The 24,156-nt window shown below is 34.9% G+C and overlaps 1 protein-coding gene across 2 annotated transcripts; it reads left to right on the top strand.

Annotated features, from left to right (window-relative positions):
• The first annotated feature begins 12,085 nt into the window (after positions 1 to 12,085).
• LOC101894425 (cytochrome P450 4d8) lies at positions 12,086 to 22,348 on the top strand. Of its 2 annotated transcripts, none has more exons than XM_020035729.2 (4): positions 12,086 to 12,323; positions 12,380 to 12,839; positions 21,351 to 21,898; positions 21,958 to 22,348. In XM_020035729.2, exons 1-4 carry the CDS (start codon positions 12,152 to 12,154, stop codon positions 22,299 to 22,301), a joined length of 1,524 nt encoding a protein of 507 aa, XP_019891288.2. In that variant the 5' UTR covers positions 12,086 to 12,151; the 3' UTR covers positions 22,302 to 22,348. The 2 variants fall into 2 exon arrangements, with proteins under 2 accessions (XP_019891288.2, XP_005180618.3); XM_005180561.4 differs by lacking the exons at positions 12,086 to 12,323; positions 12,380 to 12,839 and adding exons at positions 17,961 to 18,260; positions 18,319 to 18,775.
• The last annotated feature ends 1,808 nt before the right edge of the window (positions 22,349 to 24,156 follow it).

A 24,156-nucleotide genomic window follows, 5' to 3' on the forward strand; every position in this document is an offset into this window, starting at 1 on the left:
TTCACACAATACCAAATTTAGTACTATTTAATACTTATCGTACAATTATAGTACACATTTTTCAAACCAGCTCTATATGTCCAGGCAATACATAAACAGTGACTCTAACATCAAATTTCAGATTTCAAGCTGTATCTCTTCACCCAATACCAAATTGTACCAAATAAAGCATTATTTAGTACTTTTCGTGTAGTACTCTGTAGTACTCATTTCCAAAACCACCTTTTTATAAAAAACCTACTACCTACAGGGACTCCAATCCAAAATTCCAGATTCATTTACAGTTCGCACACTAACCACCTTCATATATAAAATATATTTTCCAACCTTGATTCCCACACCAAATTTTAGGGTTATATTTCTATCCGTTCGCATAATACCAAATGGCACCATTTTAGAAGCTTAATATCATTTTAGAAATTTTCGTAACCTTAAAGTTTGATTTTCCAAAACCCCTTTGGTACATCTATCGTGCATTTCATTGGTGACTATCATTCAAAATTCTAGCTCATTCCGTTTGCCCAATAAAAATTAATCAATTTTTGGTACATTTTAGTACTTTTCGTGCCCTTTTAGTACGAATTTCGAAAAGCTCAGCCTATCACACGTCTTCGCACCAAGACTGGAGATAGTTGATCTATATTATATTTTAATTTTTGATGGGGGATTATGTGAGATAATTTTCCACAGTTCATGAAAACTTTTTGTTGTCCTAACAATACATAATTTTCTAATAACTCATAATTTAGAAAAAAATACCTCGTTGCACTTCATTAACCAGAAATGTAATAACTTGAAAGTAAGTGCTAAAATCACAGAAATGTCCAAAGAAAATAAATGAGGAATCTGTCTGTGTTATTGAACAAGTACTTATTGGCCTTGCAATCTTTGATCATTGCCACCATTAGCTAACGGTGAAGTCGGCGCAACCAATTGGCGCCATTGCTAATGCAACGGAAACCATTAAAACATTCGAATCACGTCATTTGTTCGTGTCCGATTTTTTTAAATAAGATTTTTTATCGACTTAAATCACGTAGCAATTCTTGCCATATTTTAAGTCAGTAGGGATATTTTTTGATGTTCTCTTTTATTCGTTTCGCAGGATAATTTTGAAAGGATAAGTTATATGTATTAAAAAATTACATTTTCATAAAGTATTGTTTAATTTTAAGTAGAAATGATTGGAGGATACAAACTACTTAATTTTATTTCATATCAAATTAAAATTGAACAAAAAATTCTAAAAATATTGAAATATGTTCTAAAATCACATTTGGCAATTATAGGTTCGATAGGATTGTGAGATGTGAGAGGTCTCCATTTTATTCACGTTTCTTACCCATAAAATTATACTTGGGTCATTATTATTGCCTAATGTAAATCAGAACTATCAAAATTGCCAAAAATTTCTTGAGAGCATCGTATAATCTATCTATCTATCTATCTATCTATCTATCTATCTATCTATCTATCTATCTATCTATCTATCTATCTATCTATCTATCTATCTATCTATCTATCTATCTATCTGTCTATCTATCTATCTTTCTTTCTATCTATAGCAACCGCTGAATAAAATTGTAATAATTTTTATTTTATTTTCTATTCAATAAAAATTTTTGTTCTCTATTTTTTAAATGAATTTCAAACTAATCCAAAAATCATACAACCAATTATTATTAATTTATTTACAAAAACTGAATATATTCATATTTTAATTTTTACTTATTTTTGCAATCTCCAATCCACATTTCATATTATTTCACAATTCTGTAATCCTTAATTTATTGAAGGCTAAGATTACCGAATTCATTCTTTGTGAAATTAATATTTTTATTATTTTTTTTTTTGTTTTTTAATAGATTATACAATTTGCTGCACTAATTAGTTTGCTTAATCCTTTACTTTTTAATTGTTTTCAGATGATAATGTTTAACAACAAGGTATTCGCATAACGTCAAAATGATAACGGCATTCTATTTGCTATATTGAAATTCAACAATGTTTTTATACAGTGGCCGAGATGAGACAGATATGTGTTGTGTCCTTTGGAGAGTCCTGCAAGTAGGCATTATGTAATGCTATCCTCTCACCCAATAATAAATTTAGTAACATTTAGTAATCATATCCAAAAGAATCTACATCCCTCCATCCTAGACCTCAACAGTGATCCTAAATTAGAACCATTTTGTTTTTTTTTCTTTCGAATAATTATAAAACTCATGTACAAAACCGCCTCTCAATTCCAGATACCAAGAGAGAACACAGAACCCAATTTGAGAATTTCAGCTCTTTAAGTTCCCATTTTATCACATTTTGTACCATTTAGTACAATTATAGTACGTATATCCCAAACCAGCTCCTACAACCACAGACACAAACAGTGACATCCATATCCGATTTCAGGATTCCAGCCCTTTCCCGCCACAAAATCTTAAATCTAGTACTATTTAGTACATTTCGTAAAAATACAGGGTGAGAGAAAAAAACTGCAATAAACTGAAACGTCATAACTTTTACATTTTTGTTTAAATTTCATTGAATGAAAGCAAATTATGTCGGAAATAGCATGAAAATTTTATAATAAGTTTAGATTTCTTCGTATTGGTCACCTTTGGCACGAATTATGGCCTTCAAACGGCCAATAAAATAATAATTTTAACAGCTTTCGGACAAGTGGTTTAGAAATAATATCAGTCTGAAATTGGTTGCAGTTTTTTAATCTCTCTCTGTATAGGACACACTTCCAAACCACTACCAAATCTCAAACACGAATACCAGAGGTAATCAATATTTTATTATTATTAAATTTCAGAATTGTATATCTATCTCTTTACCCAATAGCAAATATACGAGTGGTACTATTTAGTATTTTTCAAACTTATAGCAAACATTTTCGAAACCACCTCCATATGACCAGGCTATACATGAACAGGGACCCTGTTCTGTTCATCTAATACCAAATTGGACTAAATGTAGTAAAAGTTAGTACTTTTCGTGTATTTATTGCGCACATTTTCAAACCCACCTCCCAAATCTCATTTCCAGATACCAGTATCAACTTTGAGGTTTCCAGAAAATGTAATCCTTTTAGTACAGGTTGCACCACCCTGATTTTTGTACCAAATTTCAAGTTTTTAGCTCTATCCATTCACATAATACGTTAGACGTTTAGTACCATTTTTGAACTTTTCGTAACCTTAAAGTTCGAATTTTAAAAATCTCTTTAATATATCTATCCTGCACTCCATCAGTGACCCTCATTCCAAATTTCACAATTCTAGCTATTTTCTTTTGTCCAATACAAATTATTCAATTTTAAGTACATTTTAATATTTTCCGTATCTTTTTAGTAGAAATTTTCAAAAGGCATGCCTTATTACACGACTACATCAAAGACCGACCGTCGAGCAAAATTGAATCTAGGTCAGTTAGTCAGTGAGTTATTGGTTTTTTTCTGCCTGTCTGGATGGCTGCTGCGCACGATAACACTCGAAGGGAATATCCTATTTGATCCAAACTTGGTACTACCGCCTCTGGTACCTCCCCCAAAAGCGTCATAATCCGACTACTGATATCTTTCTTAACTTGCAAAACAAGTCAACATTTTCATTTAAACTTGTCATTTTTAAATATTTTTGTCAGCCAGACATCTGGTGTGAATATGGAATTTATCGTTCTTGCTTCTTGTACCTTCGCTAGAAAAGGTTAAAACTACGATTAACAATTATTAAAAAAAAAAAATATTTTCCTTAAATTTTGTGCATCCCAATATTTTTATTGGCGGTGAAAAATTTCTCCAAGTTTTAGGTTGCATACAATTACGCCCTCGTTGTGGTGCAGATCAAAAGTGTCTTGAATTTCTCATATTGATCTCCACGGAATTATTTTTTAAGTCAATTTATTCCTTTACGTCTGTCTGTCCACAGTCAAAACCACAATTACATTCGATAATGAGGTATTCGATATTAGACATTGTATAGCCCAGGAATACCTCCAAAAAAAATTAAACTCTTATCGCATTCGAAGCACATCTGGTAAATACACAGAGTGGTCAGTAGGTTATCATCAATTCTCGCTTCTTTTCTTATCAGTTTTGAATTCACAGCTGAATCACACTCATCGGACTCACTGTTAACGAAATGATTTTTTTTACACTTCACGTGAAAGAGAATATGAAATCTGTAGCATGAATGAAACATGAGCTGGTGTTAAGCCCTTTCAATCCACTGAGATATGGAAAAAAATATATAAATACGCATAATATTATACAATGTGTAATACGATATTGCACAAGTGTATATTAGGGTGGATGGCAAATTAATTTAATAAGAATTGAAATAAAAACCTAATACAATTTTCATTAGTTAAATTAAAAATCTAAGTATTTCTGTAAGTTTTCTGGAAACAAAATTTTTTTATAATTTTCAATAATTTATAAAAAACAAGTAAAAAAGCTGTAAGTTCGGCCGGGCCGAACTTTTAATACCCTCCACCATTTGGTACAAAAATTCTGTTAAAATCTTAAAAATACCGAATGCTTATACGACGACGTGGGCCTGCATAGGCAACTTTTGTCATAAATTATTACAATATTTAAATGCGAAACTTGAAGAAAAATCTGTTTATAATGTAGCTAAAATCGTCAAAATACCGAATATGGGTGGTACCGTTATATGGGGGCTATACGAAGACGTGGACCTGCACAGACAATTTTCTGGCATGGGCTGAAGTATCCATTACGAACTTCACATACGAAATTTGAAACAATCCCTGTAAATAACGTCGCTAAAATCATTAAAATACTGAATATTGGGGGGGTACCGTTATATGGGGGCTATATGAAGACGTGGACCTACATGGCGCATTCTTTGACTTTGGATGAAGTATCCATTACGAACTTCAAATACCAAATTTGAAACAATTCCGGTAAACAATGTCGCTAAAATCATCAAAATACCGAATATCGGGGGGTACCGTTATATGGGGGCTACAGGAAGACGTGGACCTGCAAAGATAATTTTCTGTCTTAGGCTGTAGCATCCATTGCAAACTTCAAATGCCAAATTTGAAATAATTCCGGTGAATAATGTCGCTAAAATCATCAAAATACCGAATATCGGGAGGTACCGTTATATGGGGGCTATATGATAACTTGGACCTACATGGCCCATTTACGAACTTAACCTGCCTACTGGGAAAAAATACATGTGTGCAAAATTTTAGCCTTCTATCTCAACTTGTTTGAAAGATAGCGTGATTACAACAGACAGACAGACAGACAGACGGACAGACAGACAGACAGACACACAGACAGACAGACGGACATGAATTCGTCTTAGAATTTTACGCTGATCAAGAATATATATACTTTGTTGGGTCTGACATGAATATTTCGAGGAGTTACAAACGGAATGACAAAATTAATATACCCTCCATAGTATGGTGGAGGGTATAAAAACCGAAAAAAAAATTTAAAATTTCTCCACCCAAATACACATTAAGAATAAACCGTACTCTCCTTAATTCATAACGCTTATTGTAATACAAACGGACAATATGAAAAATAACATAAATAATAATAGTTAATTGAAATGAAAGAGTATTGTACGTAACGTAACGTGGCATACAACCCCAGCGTCGGTCGGGCCAAATAACACCAAGTGAACTTTTGATACAATCCGGCCACAGTTCAACAGTTGTGGCGTTAATGAATAGCCAGCCATTGGCATTACATGTGTACTCAAGTTGCAAATATTGCACGGGGGGAGGGGATTCTCTTTTTCGCTCTCCCCGCACAAATGTGAGGCCATTATTTACACAATTCCTTGGGTTGAAGCAACCATTACTGGCTTTTAGTGGTGTGAAAAATGAAACGTTATTTCGTTAATATTTAATTGCAAATGTCGATTTTTTTGGTTTTTATTTTATTGTAACTGCTTTAATAAGAGGGTGTAATCTTAAATAGGAAGTATATTTTGGTTAGAAAATGTAACTAAAATTCTTAGCTTCATATTTTTTAATTAAATTCATAAAGATTGGGCGACTGGCTTTTAATTTATGGTTGTGTAGCGTGTTACTCAAATTAGAACGTTAAATTAACAAGATTGAAGGTCAAGAAATGATTACAAACCAGTAAGGAAAGATCAAAAATCGGGCGGGAGCTCTTCTACGCGTATTTAGAAGACCTTCCGTAAAAAAAAGTTTATATTGGGAATTTATGTGAAGTAGATCACATCAACTATGTACCCAATAATATTGATGTACAGTTCATGATATGACTTCGATAAAGATTGTCATAGGAGTTATTTTTAAAATAACTCCTGGGGAGAATATCCCATACAAAAAACAAGAAAACTGATGAGGATTGGTGGCTCTTTCCGAAACCTAGGTATTCCCTACCTTACCCCCCCTAGTAAACATTACCATCGTTCTCCACTAATAAACAAACGTTGTTTTTATAAAAACAACAATAAAGGGGTTAAGCCGGACCATTTTGCAACAACAAATATTTATTGTAGCAATTGATATACCGGACTGAGTTTCACCAAATTGTAAAATTCTATTGAAAATGAAAAATTCTATTCAATTTTGTCTGACAATATATATATGTTGAGGGATAATCGTGAAATCGGTAAAATTTGGTTGAGGTATTTTCGAGCAGTATCTGATGCACGGTATTAAATATTATTCTTGTGGATTGCAACTACGTATGTGAGGGAAAATAATTTAACTTATGTGAGGGACTTAAAACAAATCAGATAAAACATATCTATCGGAGCTATAGCTATACCTGAACCAATTGTATCCAAATATGATGTACTTGCTTCTAGACTGAATTTGGTCGGATGGGCTAACATTCAGATCATTTGGACTGATATTGGCCGTGTGGTGCACATTTAACCCGAAATCGGTTGGAGATGTATATGGGAGCTATATCTAAAATCAACCGATTCTTGCCAATTTCAATTGGGCACATCCTTGCCCAAACAAATATAGTTTGGAAAATTTGGAAATTGGATAATGGACAGACGGACGGACGGACTGACATACATAAATCGACTTAGAAAGTAATTCTATGAAGATCTTCAAAAGTAACTATATCGCTTCCTTCTCCATGTAACAAACAAATGCACAAAGACACTGTGTGGTGTAGGGTATAAATATTCACATTTATGAATAACGTTTTTTCGACCTTTTTATATCCTCAGCCATATGGCTACAGAGGGTATAAATCATTTCATAGAGCCAACATTTGCCTGATCGAAATAACGTTCTCTTTGAACCCAGTACTTTTATGGACATTTGTAGTCGATATAGAAATATTCGTCTATCTGGCTGACTGGTGTGCACGACAACTCCCGAAAAGAGTATTCGATTCAGTCGAAACTTTGTATATCGTAACGTTATTATCAAACTTAGATCAAGTTCAGATATGAGCAATGTCTGATTATTCCTTTCAGTACCTGCTCCACAATATTTCAAATTCATATAGAAAACAATTTAACTCATAGGAGGAGAAAGGATCCTTCGATTTCGTTTAATCTTTGCAAGTCCTAATACTTGTATCAGTGCTAGCTAGCTAAGGTGCTAAAATAGACAATATCGGTTCACTCCTTCTAGTATTTCCTCCACAAAGGATCAACATTTTAGATAATACTGTGGAAGAAAATCTCTCTATTAACTCTGATTTAGGTAATATGAAGTTGGGATAGATCGGACCACTCTTTCTAGTACCTAGCCCACAACGGGTCAAAATTTTGAATAATTGCAACGTTTATAAAATATGAAAAAAGAGTCTGATTGCCTGATTGCGGTTATCTCAATATGGAATATATCGGTCCACAGTCTTCTGATTCGTCACCCACAAAAGTTCATGACATGGGCAGGGGGCATACATCTGTGGAAAAAACCGACTGATACTTATACCCTAAAACACCATGTGTTGGGGGTATTATAAGTTTTATTGGGCAAAAAATTATGTAACACCTCGAAATATTGGTTTCTCACATTGGAAAGTATATATGGATCTTCCTATCTCGCTGAGCTGAACCGATCTAGCTATGTATGTCCGTCCGTCCGTCCGTCTGTCTGTCTGTCTGTCTGTCTGTCTGTCTGTCCGACTGTCCATGTTAATTTGTAATCACGCTACAGGTCGCAATTATGGACCGATTTGCTTTTTGAGATGATCGCATAATATGTAGGGGTTGAAATGGACCAAAAACTGAAAAACGCGGAAAATAGCATGGGGTTAGAGCTGGGCAGAAGGCTTCCAATTTGGATGGTCATCGGGTAATATGTAGTGGGTGAAATAGACCATAACATTTGTGTTAAATAAAAGTCAAATTTTCCATTAAACCGCGAATATTTTTAATCCCAGCGAAATCACAAATAGGCGAGAAGGTAATTTCCGACCGTTATGTAGATGCCGATAGTAAATATATTGGATGTATATATCGAAATATTTATAATGTGAATATACAAAGGAGAGGGATGTAAGCTAAAATGCTTATATCTCAAGAATGGCTGACCGATTTGACAATTTTTGTCCTTTCAGAATGCCCTCCTGATATAAAAGAATAAAATCTAAAAAAATCGCATAAAAGGTATCAATAATGATGTTAATATAGATTTTGTAGTATTTTGTGACATTTTTTTAATTTTTCATATTTTTATCGCATGCGATTTTTTTAATTTGACTTATAATTTTTTTTAATATTTTTTCACCTTACAACACAGGTCGCGCTTATATACAGATTGCAATTATCGTCCGATCCTCACGAAAATGTTTACAAGGGTAGGTTCAGGCTCAGAATAGGTAAGTCTATTGTTTTCAAAGATGTCCACAACATATTTAGGGGTTGAAATGGACCAACAACTAAAAATTTTCCTGATTTTGCAGCCGTTATAAAGGTCACAAATAGAAAACAAAGGACACGAAATCTTGCACTAAGTTAGAGTTTAAGACAGCGAGTAGAATGGACCACTACTTTTGTGTGAAAAAATGCCAGCATTAACTAGAGGCGATATCCGAAATACACAAAAGGCGAACTTCTGGCTATTTAATGCTGATTTCGTTGACGAATATAGCCAAATACAGTAGACAAGCAAATCATATAGATGAGTCTAAATTTGGAGATACAGAGGGGCCTCTTGCATTTGGAGATGATCACAAAATATTTAGAGGTTCAAATGAACCAAAAGCAGAAAAAATTTCCAGATCACACAATTGAAACTAATCTACACGGAATTTTGCCTGAGAAGAGAGTTAAGGACAGGGAAGAAGTCTAGAATTTTGGATGACCATTGGATTATATTTAGTTTCAAAATGGACCATAACCACTAATAGCACGAAGGAGTGCGTAAATATTGGGAAAATATCCGTGGTCAAAAATCTAAGGGTAATATCAGGGCAGTGCTCTATGAGATAATTTCAAAAGCAAAGTCTTCCAAAATGGATTTGGACATAAGGAGGCTTCTACCATGTTGTAGGGTATCACATGGTCGGCCCCGAACTATTGTAGCCTTTTTTACTTGTTTTAAGTTTTACATTGCATCTTAGGAGTAATACTTACAAATATTTTTTTCGACATTTTTCTACATTTAATTTTCGTCAAGTGAAGGATGCTTGGGTGCTAGGAATCACAGATGACTGGAATAGTACTCAAACTAATTTATTTATTTATTAGATTTTATCCTTTTACGCCAAGAGACCATTCCAAATTGGGGAGAATTGTCAAAACCAGTCCAGCGGTTCTTGACTTATAAGCGGAATAACTAAAATAGGAAGATTCATATATAAAATCCTATATGAAGAGCCAATGTTTCGAGGTACTTTTTGCCCTCAAACTTATCATACCCCCAATGCATAGGGTTGTAGGGTATAATGATTGTGGCATTTTTCAACGGATTTTATTTATTTTTTATACCCTCCACCTTGGAAAGGAGGGTATATTAACTTTCTCATTCCGTTTGTAATATCCCTAAATATTCGTTTTAGACCCCATAAAGTATATATATTCATAATCAGCATAAAATTCTAAGTCGATTTAACGATGTCCGTCTGTCTGTCTGTCTGTTGAAATCACGATACAGCCCACATTATTTGACGTAGAGCTCCAAAATTTAGCAGAGCTATTTGCATTGTGTCTAGGATGGTTGGTATTGAAAATGAGATATATCGGTCCACGTTCTGGTATAGTCCCCATATAACGATACCTCCCGATATTCGGTATTTTGATGATTTATGCCACATTTTTTCACGGATTTGTCTTAAAATTGGTATTTGTAGGTCATAGCGGGTCCCTGAGCGTGTGGCAAAACATTGCATGTATAGGTCCACGTTGTGGTATAGCCCCCATATAAAGGTACCTCCCGATATTTAGTATTTTAGTTTTTTTTTACCACATTTTTTCACCGATTTGTCTAAAAATTGGTATTTGTGGGTCATAATGGTTTCCAGCTACGGTGGCGGAACATTGCATGTATGGGTCCATAATTTGGTATAGTCCCCATATAACGGTACCTCCCGATATTCGGTATTTTGATGATTTATGCCACATTTTTTTACGGATTTGTCTTAAATTGGTATTTGTAGGTCATAGCGGGTCCCTGAGCGTGTGGCAAAACATTGCATGTATAGGTCCACGTTGTGGTATAGCCCCCATATAAAGGTACCTCCCGATATTTAGTATTTCAGTTTTTTTTACCACATTTTTTCACGGATTTGTCTGAAAATCGGTATTTGTTGGTCATAATGGGTTCCAGCTCCGGTGGCGAACATTGTAATTATAGGTCCACGTTTTGGTATAGCCCCCATATAACGGTACCTCCCGATATTCGGTAATTTGATGATTTTTGCCACATTTTTTCAGGGATTTGTTCGAAAACTGGTATTTGTTGGTCATAATTGGTTCCAGCTTCGGTGGCGAAACATTGCATGCATGGTCCATGATTTGATATAGCCCCCATATAACGGTACCTCCCGATATTCGGTATTTTGATGGTTTTTGCTACATTTTTTCACTGAATTGTCTAAAAATTGGTATTTGTGGGTCATAATGGGTTCCAGCTCCGGTGGCGAAACATTGTAATTATAGGTCCACGTTTTGGTATACCCCCCATATAACGGTACCTCCCCATAATCGGCATTTTAATGGTTTTTGCCACATTTCTTCTAATGTTTCTTTTACCCTAAGGTGGAGGGTATTAAAAATTTGGCCCGGCCGAACTTAATGTTTTTTTACTTGTTTTAATTTTATAAGTTCTTTCCAATTGGTGGATCGTAATAAAAGTTCGGTCCGGCCGGTCTTACCTGCTTTTTTACCTGTTAATATACAGGGTTGCCCATATTCGACGGACCCATGACTATTTGGGCCCATTCCAATCGACGAGGCTTGTCCGCAGGCAACATTTTTTGCGTCAATTGAATTTTGTACGGGAACAAATGCAAATCAATGCGAATAATCCTTTGTCAAGTGGACCGAGCAATGCCCAACTGCTGAGAACGGCGTTTTTGGGATGTTCTTGGGGACCTCTCAACACTGGCTCATACGGCAGCGATATTCTCTGCCGATCGCCTTGGTCGACTTTTATATGGCCTCTTCGGATTAGAAAGAGCCTTACCAGTCGAAACTTTTTGTGTAAACGCTTAATGGTGTTCTTAGAAGGCGCACTTCTCACATTTTTTAATGTTTTAAAAGCACGTTGAGTTTTCACAATTGATTTCTTCTGTTGAATGTAAATTTCAGAGCGCTCGCGTGGCGTGTATTGGTTTATGGTAAAAATCTGCTTGGACTGACGCTTCAAACGTGGTATGTCATTAAGCGATGTGACATCTCTGTCAAAAGTTATGGCGTTGACGGATGGGTCCGTCGAATATGGACAACCCTGTATATACATTTCTGCCAAAGCTTTGACTTGACCGGCTGGTTTAAGTTTTCCTATAATTTTCATTTGCATTGCATTATCTAATTATTTTACGTTCTCTCGTGATGGGGTGCATTCAAATTTTTATTCGATCGAAACAAACGTCGATGTTACGTGCCTCAATTCAATTGTAACTATGACTGTAAAAACTATTACTTGCTAAATTTAGAATGACTTCGGAAACTTGTTTCAGTAAACGTACACAAGTCAGCTGGCGAACATGGCTTCAGGACTTATCGTGATCGCTGTTCTCATTTTCATTGCCTTACTACTGCGAATTTGTCATATATTGATTAACGCTAAGCATGAGGAAGTTCATAAAAGAATTGCAGGCTTGAATGCTTTGCCTCTGCCGTCAGCCATTGCATTCGTATATAGAGTCAATCACCAAAGTATGTATGTCCAATATATTTACAATAGGGCCTCTTAAATACATTTTAATTCACAGATTTCTTCGAAGAATATGAGAAATTATTTCGTAAATATGGTCGCATTGTTGGCCTCTGGGGACTTCGACGTTTTGTCATATTTTCTATGGACGTCGAGTTGAATGAACTTCTTATGTTAAGCCCGGTTCACATTACAAAACATCGTAATTATGATAGCCTAAAACTATGGCTGGGCACAGGTCTATTGCTAAGCAATGGCCGCAAATGGCATCAACGTCGCAAAATTATTACACCGACATTTCATTTTAAAATATTAGAAGATTTTTTGCCTGTATTTGATCAGCAGTCATCGGTGGCGTTGCAGTGTTTAGCCGAGGTGGCCGAGGATGGGAAAACAACTGTTGACATTTATCCATTCATGTGTCGGCTGGCATTGGACATAATTGCTGAGACAGCGATGGGTACAAAGGTGAATGCCCAAGTTGATAAGACAATGCCGTATACATCAGCCGTTCAAGAGTGAGTAATGCCATTTCTAGTATTGAGATAAACATTGAATTACAAATATATTCACAAGATAGCTACGTGTGTCTCGCTGTTTTGGAACTCGCGGAAAAAAAAACAAAGAAAAAACTTTTACAGGACTATGGTTTTGGAAAGAGCCACCAATCCTCATCTGTTCCCTTGTTTTTGTCTGGGATATTCTCCCCAGAAGTTATTTTAAAAATAACTTCTATGACAAAAAACATTTTTTACCCAAGTGACGAGATCGTAAGCTCAATACTCACTTGGGTAATAAATGTTTTTTGTCATAGAAGTTATTTTTAAAATAACTTCTGGGGAGAATATCCGAGACAAAAAACAAGGGAACAGATGAGGATTGGTGGCAATTTCCGAAACCTAGGTATTTCCTGCCTTACCCCCTGGTAAACATTACCACTAATAAACAAACGTTGTTTTTATAAAAACAACAATAAAGGGATAAAGCCTGACCATTTTGCAACAACAAAATTTGATAATAAGTTCAAATTTTTTGTTCGAATTGGTTACCTATGGCACAAATTATGGCCTTCAAACGGCCAACAAACATTTTCAGATGACGTCTTTGGCAAGTAAACACGATCATTTTGTTTGTTTTCAAACCAAATTCGGCAGTTCACCACTTTCGGCCAAGCGAAGCAACTCTTTAGCTCTTTTGAGTCTATTTTCTTTCCGTTGCGGTGTAAGTTCTTGCACTTTTCGGAATTTCAATGGCTTTACCCCGAGCTCATTTTTCAATAATTGCCGAATGAAATATTGCGATATGTTCAGCTTACGAGCCATTGTTCGGCTACTGCGACGCGGGTTTCGATCAAGTCGCTTCTTTCATTTTAAACCATTTCTGCTGACGTTGCTGTTTCCTTCCGTCCACTTCCTTGATGTCGTGTATCACGGTAACGGGCGATGGTACGAGACACAAAAGATTTATTCACATTTAAATGGCGGAGTGCTCTAACGATAGCCACATGTGGTTTTCCAGCCAAATATAAAGAAATCACACCATCACGTTTGAATTCCATCACGAATAACTTTTTTCTTTAAAATTCTCACCAAAATGCTTTTGTACGCTTGTAAAGAATATAATGGGCTGTCACTGGGATAATTTTAACAGCTGTCGGACGAGTGGCTTAGTTATGACAGCAGTCCGAATTTGGTTGCAGTTTTTTCATCCTAACCCTGTATAACGGTTTTCATTTGAGCGGTATTTTTCGACGGATTTTTTTTTGAAAATTTTCAAGTTTCTTCCAAATGGTGGAAGGTATATAAAGTTCGGCCCGGTCGAACTTAACTGCTTTTTTACTTATTATTTATTTACATTTTCTGTTTTAGTGGTCCCTAGAACTCATGGATGTTAAGATATTATTTAACATATTTAATAAATATACCCATTTAAATATTGATAAGATATTTCATAAGTAGATTATCTCAAGCTTTAAGTTGTTATATTTGTTTCGACCGATAACATTGGGTTCATGGCTAACAGATGGAGAACAAAGGCACGAGACTTTCCGAAATAATCAATAGGCTAAACAAACACTTGGCTGTTATCAAAACAAATTAAGAAAACAGTGGGGCCTCCGAGGGCAATTTGTTAATTAATAAAATTTTAAAGTTAAATATATTTTAATCATTTTATAAATTAATTAAACGGGTCTTTATTGTTGCACATCTTAACAGTAATAATATCGAACAAAAATATAAAAATACAGTGATTTATTAATAGTTGTTGTATCTAAATTCAATGATCCAAAGATTTTACTTCGAAATAAATTTTTTCTCATTTGATAAAGCTAATAATATTAGTATTATATGCAGGTTTTGGAACACAACTGCTGTAAATCACTTTTGCAATTTTTTTCCTAAACTGCTCTACGTCAACTTTCGATTTGAATAATCAAAATAATTATCAAGTTTATTTTTTATGTTTTTAGAACGCTTTTCTACTAAATAAGTGCGATCGAACATACCTATGTTGATAAGATTTTTTGAAACGAATTATCTTTGTTATTTTTTGATAGCTATGTTCGAAAATGAACAATGAGTCAAAAGTATGACAAACATCGGCACGCGACTTTTTTCAACCTAATTTTTTAATTATTATCAATTCAAAAGTAGCTAATTTACACTTGGCTACAGACAATAGTATTCGTCAGAACTAGAATATTTTGAAGCAACGTGGGTTAAAACATTATGTGAACTAGATTAAAATCAATTCAGAAAATATTATTCACTTTGGCAACAGCTCAGTGCAAACATTACACCAAATGGTGGACATATAACACTGTGCGACAATTTTGCATGTCATGGTTAGGGGATGGGGCATTTATAGTGAAGGTGATTTTGGGTTCCCAGGCCAAAAATTTTTTTGGGGTATCTATCTATCTCTCCGTAATAATAAAAGAATAAAGTCATCAACTGACTGAGTGACTTACCGATTCATCAACGCCCAGACGAAATGGCTTATGCTAGAATCTTGCAATTTAGTGTGAGGGTCACTCTTGGTCCGAAGGGATCAGACAAGGCTGGGTTTTTTTTATAATTCGTACAAGAACGGTACGAAAAGTTCTGAATGGTACTAAATATGGTACACTTTGTATTTGACGACCTTGTAGAGCGAGAGCTATTAAAATCGGAATGAGGGTCACTGATGTAGTGTGTGATGGATGTACCAAAGAGTTTTTGGAAATTCTTACTACACGTATATTAAGTATTAATATGTACTACATTTTATACAATTTCGTATCATGAGCTAAAAACTTTTAAATTTGGTATTGGAATCAAGGTTGAGGAATAGAGTCGATATAAGGTGGTAGTTTTGGAAATGTGTAGAATGTGGAAATTCTGAAAATGGGAAATAAGATTACTATTGCATTCTAGGACTGGGAATGTAGGCAGTTTTGTATTTTTGTACTTATGTGTACTAAATGGTACCAAATTTGATACAATTTATTTTTTGGATTCCAGAAATTTGGAAAATAAAATTTCTATTGGACTTAATGTTTTAATTATATATTTTTTTTTTGTACTTAAAATTGGAAAATAGATTACTGTCGGGGTGTAGGATTGGAATATGTAGGTAGTATTGGAAAATTGTACTTATATGTATTAATATGTAATAAATAAAGTAACATTTTTTTTTTTTGGCGGACAACAGGGATGGAATCCTGAAATTTGGAATTGGGATTACTGTGTGAGTAACGAAAAAAGCTTTGGAAATCTGTACTTATGCGTACTAAGTGGTACTAAATTTGGTACAAATTGGAATTTTGTGAACCGATGGAGCTAAAATTCTGGAATTTGGTATGAGAGTCATTAATGGAGTGCAGGATAGATGCACCAACGATTTTTTTGGAAATTCGAATTTTAAATTTGGATTTTTTAAATAGCACTAACATTTGAAACTGGTACAATATTTTATTATATAAACGTGTAAAGCTAAAAACTTTAAATTTAGTATGCGAATCAAGGTTGGAAAGTAAGTTTGATACATGAAAGTGATTTGATACCGGTGTGCAAACTAAATTAGGAATATTTTTGTTTAGGGTGAATTGATGAAGCTGGAATTTTGAAATTTTGTATTGGAATCCCTGTTGGTAGCAGGTTTGTGATAATAAGGGGAAGTACTAAATAGTACTATGTTTGGTACAGTTTGGTATTGGGAGAACAGATAGTGCTTCAAATGTGGAATTTAGTGTTAGGTTTGCTTTTGTAGTATACTAGACATATGGAGGTGGGTTCGGAAATGTGTATAATAGCACGAAAAGTACTGAAAGTTTACTAAATTTGGTATTTGGTGACGGCATTGAACTGGATTCCTCAAATTTGATATTGAGGTCTCTGATATCAATTAAGATATGAAGATGATTTTGGAAATGTGTACCTTTGTGTGAAATAAATTTGTACGAAAATATTGAATGATACTATATTTGACCAGAATAAACAAGACCTTCTATGAGAAACCCTTCTGGTCATGTATTAGAAGACCTTCTGGTCATCTATTTGAAAACCTCCTGGTCATCTATTAGAATACCTTCTGGTCATCTATGAGAAGACCTTGACCTTATGAGAATAAATAAATAAGTTGGTGTACTAAAAATGGTACTAAAAGCTGAGTTTTATTGAATTAAAATCCTATATTTTGATCGATAGAATTTTCGACTTTCTAGTTTGGATCGAGTTATTGACTGAGGTCCTATTTCTGGATATTCCTACTTGAATGGCACTAAAAAGTATTGAGATTATTATTATTATTATTATTATTATTATTTTTTTTTTTGTACAAAATGTTACACCTTTATAACCTTTGAAATTTCGGATTTAGTTCACTATTTGTTCAAGATATGATAGAGGATGTTTTCTTTTGGAAAATTTGCTCAAATTGTGTACTGTTTTCTGACCAAGCAAGCTACCATTTTTTTCTGTTTTATGCGAATAAATTATTATCAAAATAGGCGCAACTTATTTGGGGAAAGTACCACAAAGATTTGGGTCGATAGATTCTTTATTCACATCAGATCCCTGGTTGCGAAAAATACCATGTTGTTGAGATATACCATGTTTCAAACGAATCGCTGACTTGTTCCCCAAGTTATGGGATATATAAATACCAGAGGTTGGGCCGATATTGGGAATGATATTGCTCATTTCCGAACTCGAAAAAAGTTTGATAATAATATTACGATGTACCAAGTTTGAACCAAATCAGATACTCCCTTCGAGAGTTACAGTGGACACCAGCCAGCCAGACAGGCTTATCAATTGATATATACCCTCTGTAGCCGTATGACTGAGGGTATAAGAAATTATTACAAAATTTAATTTAAAATCGCATTTCTTTACAATGTTATTAATTTTGATATTTCCAAAATACAATAAAAATCCCCTTGTAGATAAAATGGGCAAACTTTAGCTATCTTTCTATGCCCTTGTTGGGTACCACTTTCACATAGTTATTATAGGGGTTTTTTATACACATCAGCCGACATTACTGTAATCCAGTGTCGATTTGAATATGTGAATGAACCTCCCCAATCTTCCAATGCATTGGCCGCATAGCTGCATATAAGTATACAGATAGCTGATATCAGTAAATAAGAATAAGAAATCCACTGCAAATAAGATTTTTTCTACCAAAGCCTATTTAATAGCAGAAAAAAGCTTTTATATATTTTGAAAAATAATATGGTGTTCCAAAAATTTAGCAGTCGCAAAGAACCAATCAAAGAAATAGGATGTTGTACCTGTTACTAGCCTTCGTAGTCACTCTAATCCTGCTGCTTTTAATACTCACAAATAATAAATCTCATAGAAGAAAACGTGCCGCATTAGTTAAATTACCAGGTCCTAATGCATATCCCATCATCGGTTCGATACATATAATACACCAAGTTAACCTGACAAGTAAGAAAGTTGCAACAAAAATTAAAAAAATAACTTTATGGAAACCAAATATTTTTAGATGTCTTTGAAAAAATGACTGAATTTTTCACCACATATGGTCCGGTACTTCGCATGGTGGCCCTTCATCGTTATGCGGTAATTAGCATGGATACCGAATTGAATGAACAACTATTGGCCAGCAGTGTACACATAACGAAACATAAAACTTATGATATACTCCACCAATGGTTGGGCGTAGGCCTGCTCATGAGTACGGGCAAAAAATGGCATTCACGTCGTAAAATTATAACGCCAACATTTCATTTTAAAATATTGGAAGAATTCTTAGAAATTTTTGATCGTCAGGCATCTGTTGCATTGCATTTCTTGGCGAAGAGGGCAGATGGACGAACGGCATTTGATGCATATCCATATGTTTCTATGTTGACATTGGATATTATTGCCGAATCGGCAATGGGTACAAAAGTTAATGCACAAACGGACAAGAGTATACCCTACACCCAGGCGGTTAAAGAGTGAGTACTATAGTAATAAAAATAAAACGAAATCACTTGACAATGAGCAAATCAGTGCCGTCTCATAATCCCCGGATTATTACCTCCAAATAATAGGGATGATGTCCACAACGATGGCGGACATAAACCCCATTATGTGGTAGACATTTTTAACCTAAATACGGTAAAGGAAAAAATTGGGGGAAAAACCTGTTTACCCGAGAGTTCGGATACAAAATTCGGATATTATCCGGTTCTAAAAAACTGATGTACAGTATGGGTATCATTTGAATGCATATGGAAATACCTATCCAACAAGTAGGATGTTTGAACGGGTTTCGGCATTTTTGTAAAATGTTGAAAAACACCTAAAATAGAAAAAAACCCTAAAAGTTGAAATTGCCTTTCTAAAATGGTGCGAAATGTACTCTTGTAGAAGATATCAGTGATAAAAAAATCAGGAAATCTTTATTTTCTCCAAAAATATACCTTTATAGCTTTTTTAAGTAGACGTCATTCGACAGGGGCTTGAGATAGATTTCCCAATTCTATAATTTCTGTAGGTAGCCTGACTTGGGCCGGGGCTTGCAATTTTCTCCCAAAGACGGCCTAGGCGATGCTTAGTTTTTCTAAAAATTATAAATTTTGTAAGTAGCCGTATGTCCAATACTGACCACGCGATCCCTAGTTTTTATAACTTTTGTAAACTCAATTTAAGCCTTGGTTTCTTTCTGGGAAATATGTCTAACGTAATCCCCACAGCAAACGGTCAAACGAAGTATGTCTGTTTTGGGAAGCGGACATAATCCCTACTTTATTATGAGAGTTATGAGCAGAAAACAAAAAAAAAAAAAAAGGAGTAAAAAAGCTTTAAGTTCGGCCGGGCCGATCTTTGAATACTCTCCACCATTTGGAATGAATTCGGCAATAATCAAAACAAAAAAAAAATAAATAAAATAAAAATATAAAATCCGTTAAAAATGCTGTTAAAATCTTGAAAATACCGAATGCAGCCGTTATATTAGAGTCTATACGGCGACATGGACCTGCATTGGCAACTTTTGAGAAAAAATCGGATAGTAATGTCACTAAAATCATCAAAATACCGAATATCGGGAGGTACCGTTACATGGGGGCTATACCATAACGTGGACCTACATAGCTCATTTTCAATACCAAGTCCTGCAGACATACAACACATTTGAGTAAAATTTTATCAACCTACTTCATTTCGTTCGGAAGCTAGAGTGATTTCCACAGACGGACGGATATCCCCAAATCGACATAGAATTTTATGCTGATCAAGAATATATAAATACTTCGTGGGGTCTAAATGTGTATTTCGAGGTGTTACAAACGGAATGATAAACTTAATATACCCTCCATACTACATATCCACCATAATTACAATGGGGATTATGCCCGTAGCGATATGTCCGGGTACCGAGCACAGCAAACTCTCTCTCATTTGAGAGGAACCATTTTTCTTTTGTTCGCCAGAGTTCTCCCTCACTTATATGAAAAACTTCCCTTCGGATTCTTTAAATCCCCAAGAAACCAAAATACAAATGAGAAAATACTGGCTGGCCGAACTTTTAATACCTTCCACCATTTTGTAGGATCTTGAAAAAATTGCAAAATATTCAGTCGAAAAATACCGCTCAATGGAATGGTGTTATATGGGGACTATACGAAGACATGGCTCTGTATAGTTAATTTTTTGTCATAGGCTGTAGTACACATTACGAACTTTAAATACGAAATTCGAAACGATTCCGGTGAATAATGTCCCTAAAATACCGAATATGAGGAAGTGTCGTTGGGTGGGGGCTGTCGTGAACCTATATAGACAATTCTCTTCCGGGTGACAAATTACTCAGAAGTTACTTCTTGTGTGGATTTTAGACAATTCCGTTGAATAATCTGGCTACAATTTTTGAAACACCGATTATTGGGCGGTACCGTTACATGGAGGCTATACGATATACTGGACCGATATAGCCCATCTTCTAAATCGTTTTATAATTTTACGCTGATCAAGAATATATATGCTTTGTTAGGTCTAAAATCATTCTTTCGATGAGTTACAAACGGAACGACGAACTTAATATACCCTCCGTACCATGTATGGTGGAGGGTATAAAAAGGGATATATTCGTATAAGGGTTGCACCAAGACGTGGTACATGATTCTAGTAATGATTCTACATAATAGGAACTCAAAATACCAAAAAGCGGCGGATTGAATGAAAAATTATAAATAAAACATAAAAAATACTGAAAATCGGGGTTTACTGTAAACCCAAAAGTGGACCAACATGACCCATTTTTTTTTAACCAATAATTCTTGAAATAGTCGAAAGCTCTCCACAAAGCCCTCTATAAAATGTGGAGAATTATATCTTCAAAGATTGGTGTTCCTATGTCTATGATTAAGGTATCAGAAAAGCCAGCGAACGTTTGGCTTAAGTGCCTAGAATAGAATACAATTTAATTAATCTCTCAATTTGTAAGATTAAAGAAGTTTTGTTAAATTGAATGATATAGTAAAAGAGCTGAGTTATTAGCAATACCGATTTTCTTATTTCTATTTTCAGAATGACAGCAATGATGGCCTGGCGTTTTCTTCGCGTACACATTCAAAACGAAATAACGTTCAGTCTATTTTGCCCTTTGAAAAAGCTAAGACAAATGAAACTGATAAGTATTATGCACAAATTTACACGCAATGTCATTGAGAAACGACGTCAAGAGCTGGAAAGCAAGGAGGAGACAAATGAAGAATCTGATATTGGTAGTAAGAAACGAATGGCCCTATTGGATCTGCTGCTGCAAGCAACAATCAATGGTAAGCCGTTGAGTGATGAAGATATACGTGAAGAAGTCGATACATTTATGTTTGAGGGTCATGATACCACAACATCGGCTCTGAGTTTTACACTACATTTGCTGGCACGTCATCCGCAGATTCAAAATAAATTACTAGCTGAAATTCGGCGAGTATATCCGGATGAAGAGGAGAATAAATTTACTCTCATGAATTTGAATGAACTGAAATGTATGGAATGTGTCATCAAGGAGGTGTTAAGGTTATATCCCTCCGTGCCGATAATAGCAAGAGAAATTGTAGAGGATTTTAAATATGGTAAGGAAATTTTAAGCAAAATTAAAAACAAAAATAAATTTAATTAACTTCCATTTCAGAACATTCCAAATTGGGCAGCGGTGTCATACCAGCTGGTACCGAATTTATGTTATCCCTGTATGGCATGATGCGCGATGGTACACGTTTCGAAGATCCCTTGGAATTTCGTCCGGAGCGTCATGAACAACATGATGCTGGTACTAATTTCGCATTTGTTCCCTTTAGTGCCGGCCCTCGTAATTGTGTTGGCCAGAAATTTGCCATGTACGAAATGAAAGTGATTTTGGTGAACATTTTAAAACGTTTCGAACTCTTACCGCTGGGTGATAAAGTGGCTCCGATTTTGAATATTGTTATGCGTTCAGAGACTGGCATGCAGTTGGGACTGAAGGAAAGAATGTAGTAATATTTGTGATATTAAAGGCAGTATGCAATGAAATAATTGCCTTAGGAATATTATATTTAGTTATTACATTTATTATTAAATTTAGTTTTAGTTAAAATATATATTAATATAACATTTATATTTTTTTTGCAATTTTTATACCCTACAACACTATGTGTTGGGGGTATTATAAGTTTGATTGGCCCAAAAATTATGTAACACCACGAAATATTGGTTTCCCACATAGGAAAGTATATATGGATCTTCCTAGCTCGCCGAGCTGAGTCGATCTAGCTATGTATGTCCGTCCGTCCGTCTGTCCATGTTAATTTGTAATCACTCTACAGGTCGCAATTATGGCCCGATCTTCACGAAATTTAGAATGGAGGTGGGACTGGGGTCAGAATAGAACCCTATTTCTTTTGGAGATGATCGCCAAATGTTTAGGGGTTGAAATGGATCAAATACTGAAAAAATGTCGCAGTGTTGCAGTAGCTATGCAGGTCGCAATTATAGACCAATCGACGCGGAACTTCGCATGTAGCCGAGTTTAGGGCGGGGAAGAAACCTACCAATTTGGGTGGTCATCGGAGAATATTTAGCGGGTAAAATAGACCATATTTTTTGTGTTGAAAAAATTCAAAATTTTTCATTAAACCGCGAATATTTTAAATCCCGGCGAAATCACAACGCCATGACAAGGTTACTTCTGATCTTTACATTGATGTTAACACCCAACAAAACGGATATATAGCAAAATATGTGCGATATATATGTTTATCAAAGAAGATATACTTGAAAGATCTCTTATATGTCGAGAACGGCTGAACTGATTTCGACAGTTCTCATTAATTCAGAATGGCCTCTTGGCAGGAAAGAAAAAACGTCTAAAAAATCGCATAAAAATATCTCTCTAAAGATGAAAATATTGGATTTGTAAGATTTTCTCATATTTTTTTCAATTTTGTCATATTTTTGGCATATTTTCATTTTAAATTAAACATTTGGTAATATTTCTACAGCTAACAAAACTAAGTAGTTAGGATATCAGGATATCATACACAGATCGCATTTATGGCCCGATCCTTACGAAATTTTGCATGGGGATAAGATGAGGGTCAGAATAGAAGCCTACTCTTTTTGAAGATGATCGCCATATATTTAGGGGTTGAAATGGACCAAAAACTGCAAAATTGTCAGCAGGTCGTAATTAGCCCGGTCCTCACGCACATTTGAATGGGGAATACCGGACATTGCAAAAGCCAAGCAGTTTTGGATGGCCATCCAAAAATATTCAATGTGTGAACGAGTTTGCCAACTTTTGTAGACAAAATACGAAAATGTCCATTCCAGTGACTTTTTGGAGAATTCACAAATACAGGAAAGACGCACTTCTGACTATTTCGTTAACGCTGATTTCGTTGAAGAATATAGTCAAATGTCTGTATCTCATATAGATGCGTTTCAGTCAGAAACCAATAATAAATGTTAATCTTTTGCCACTTCTGAGAGATTATAGGTCTTTGGGAAATATTGGTTCCAGATCTAGGAAGACCATTTACGTGCAACATCTACCAATAAATTATTTGAAAATTAGAGAACGAAACCTGATGGTTTTTTTTTTTTTTTTATTATTTGTCACAATATCTTGTGGAATTCTTTCGAGAATCTCGCCTATATAAACTGTATCGTTTATTATAGTGTTGTAGGGTATTCAACGGTCGGCCCCGCTCGACTGTAGCTTTTGCTTACTTGTTTTTAATTAAAAACTTTCTTAGTAAAGTTACTGACTCTTTACCGTAAGCAGGCTTGTTTAAGCTTTCTTCTTCTTATCGCCGAATTATTGATGGGAAGTGCGGTATTATTTACTATA

Source organism: Musca domestica, unplaced genomic scaffold (genome assembly GCF_030504385.1).
Source record: "Musca domestica strain aabys unplaced genomic scaffold, Musca_domestica.polishedcontigs.V.1.1 45, whole genome shotgun sequence".
Classification (NCBI taxonomy): Eukaryota; Metazoa; Arthropoda; class Insecta; order Diptera; family Muscidae; genus Musca; species Musca domestica.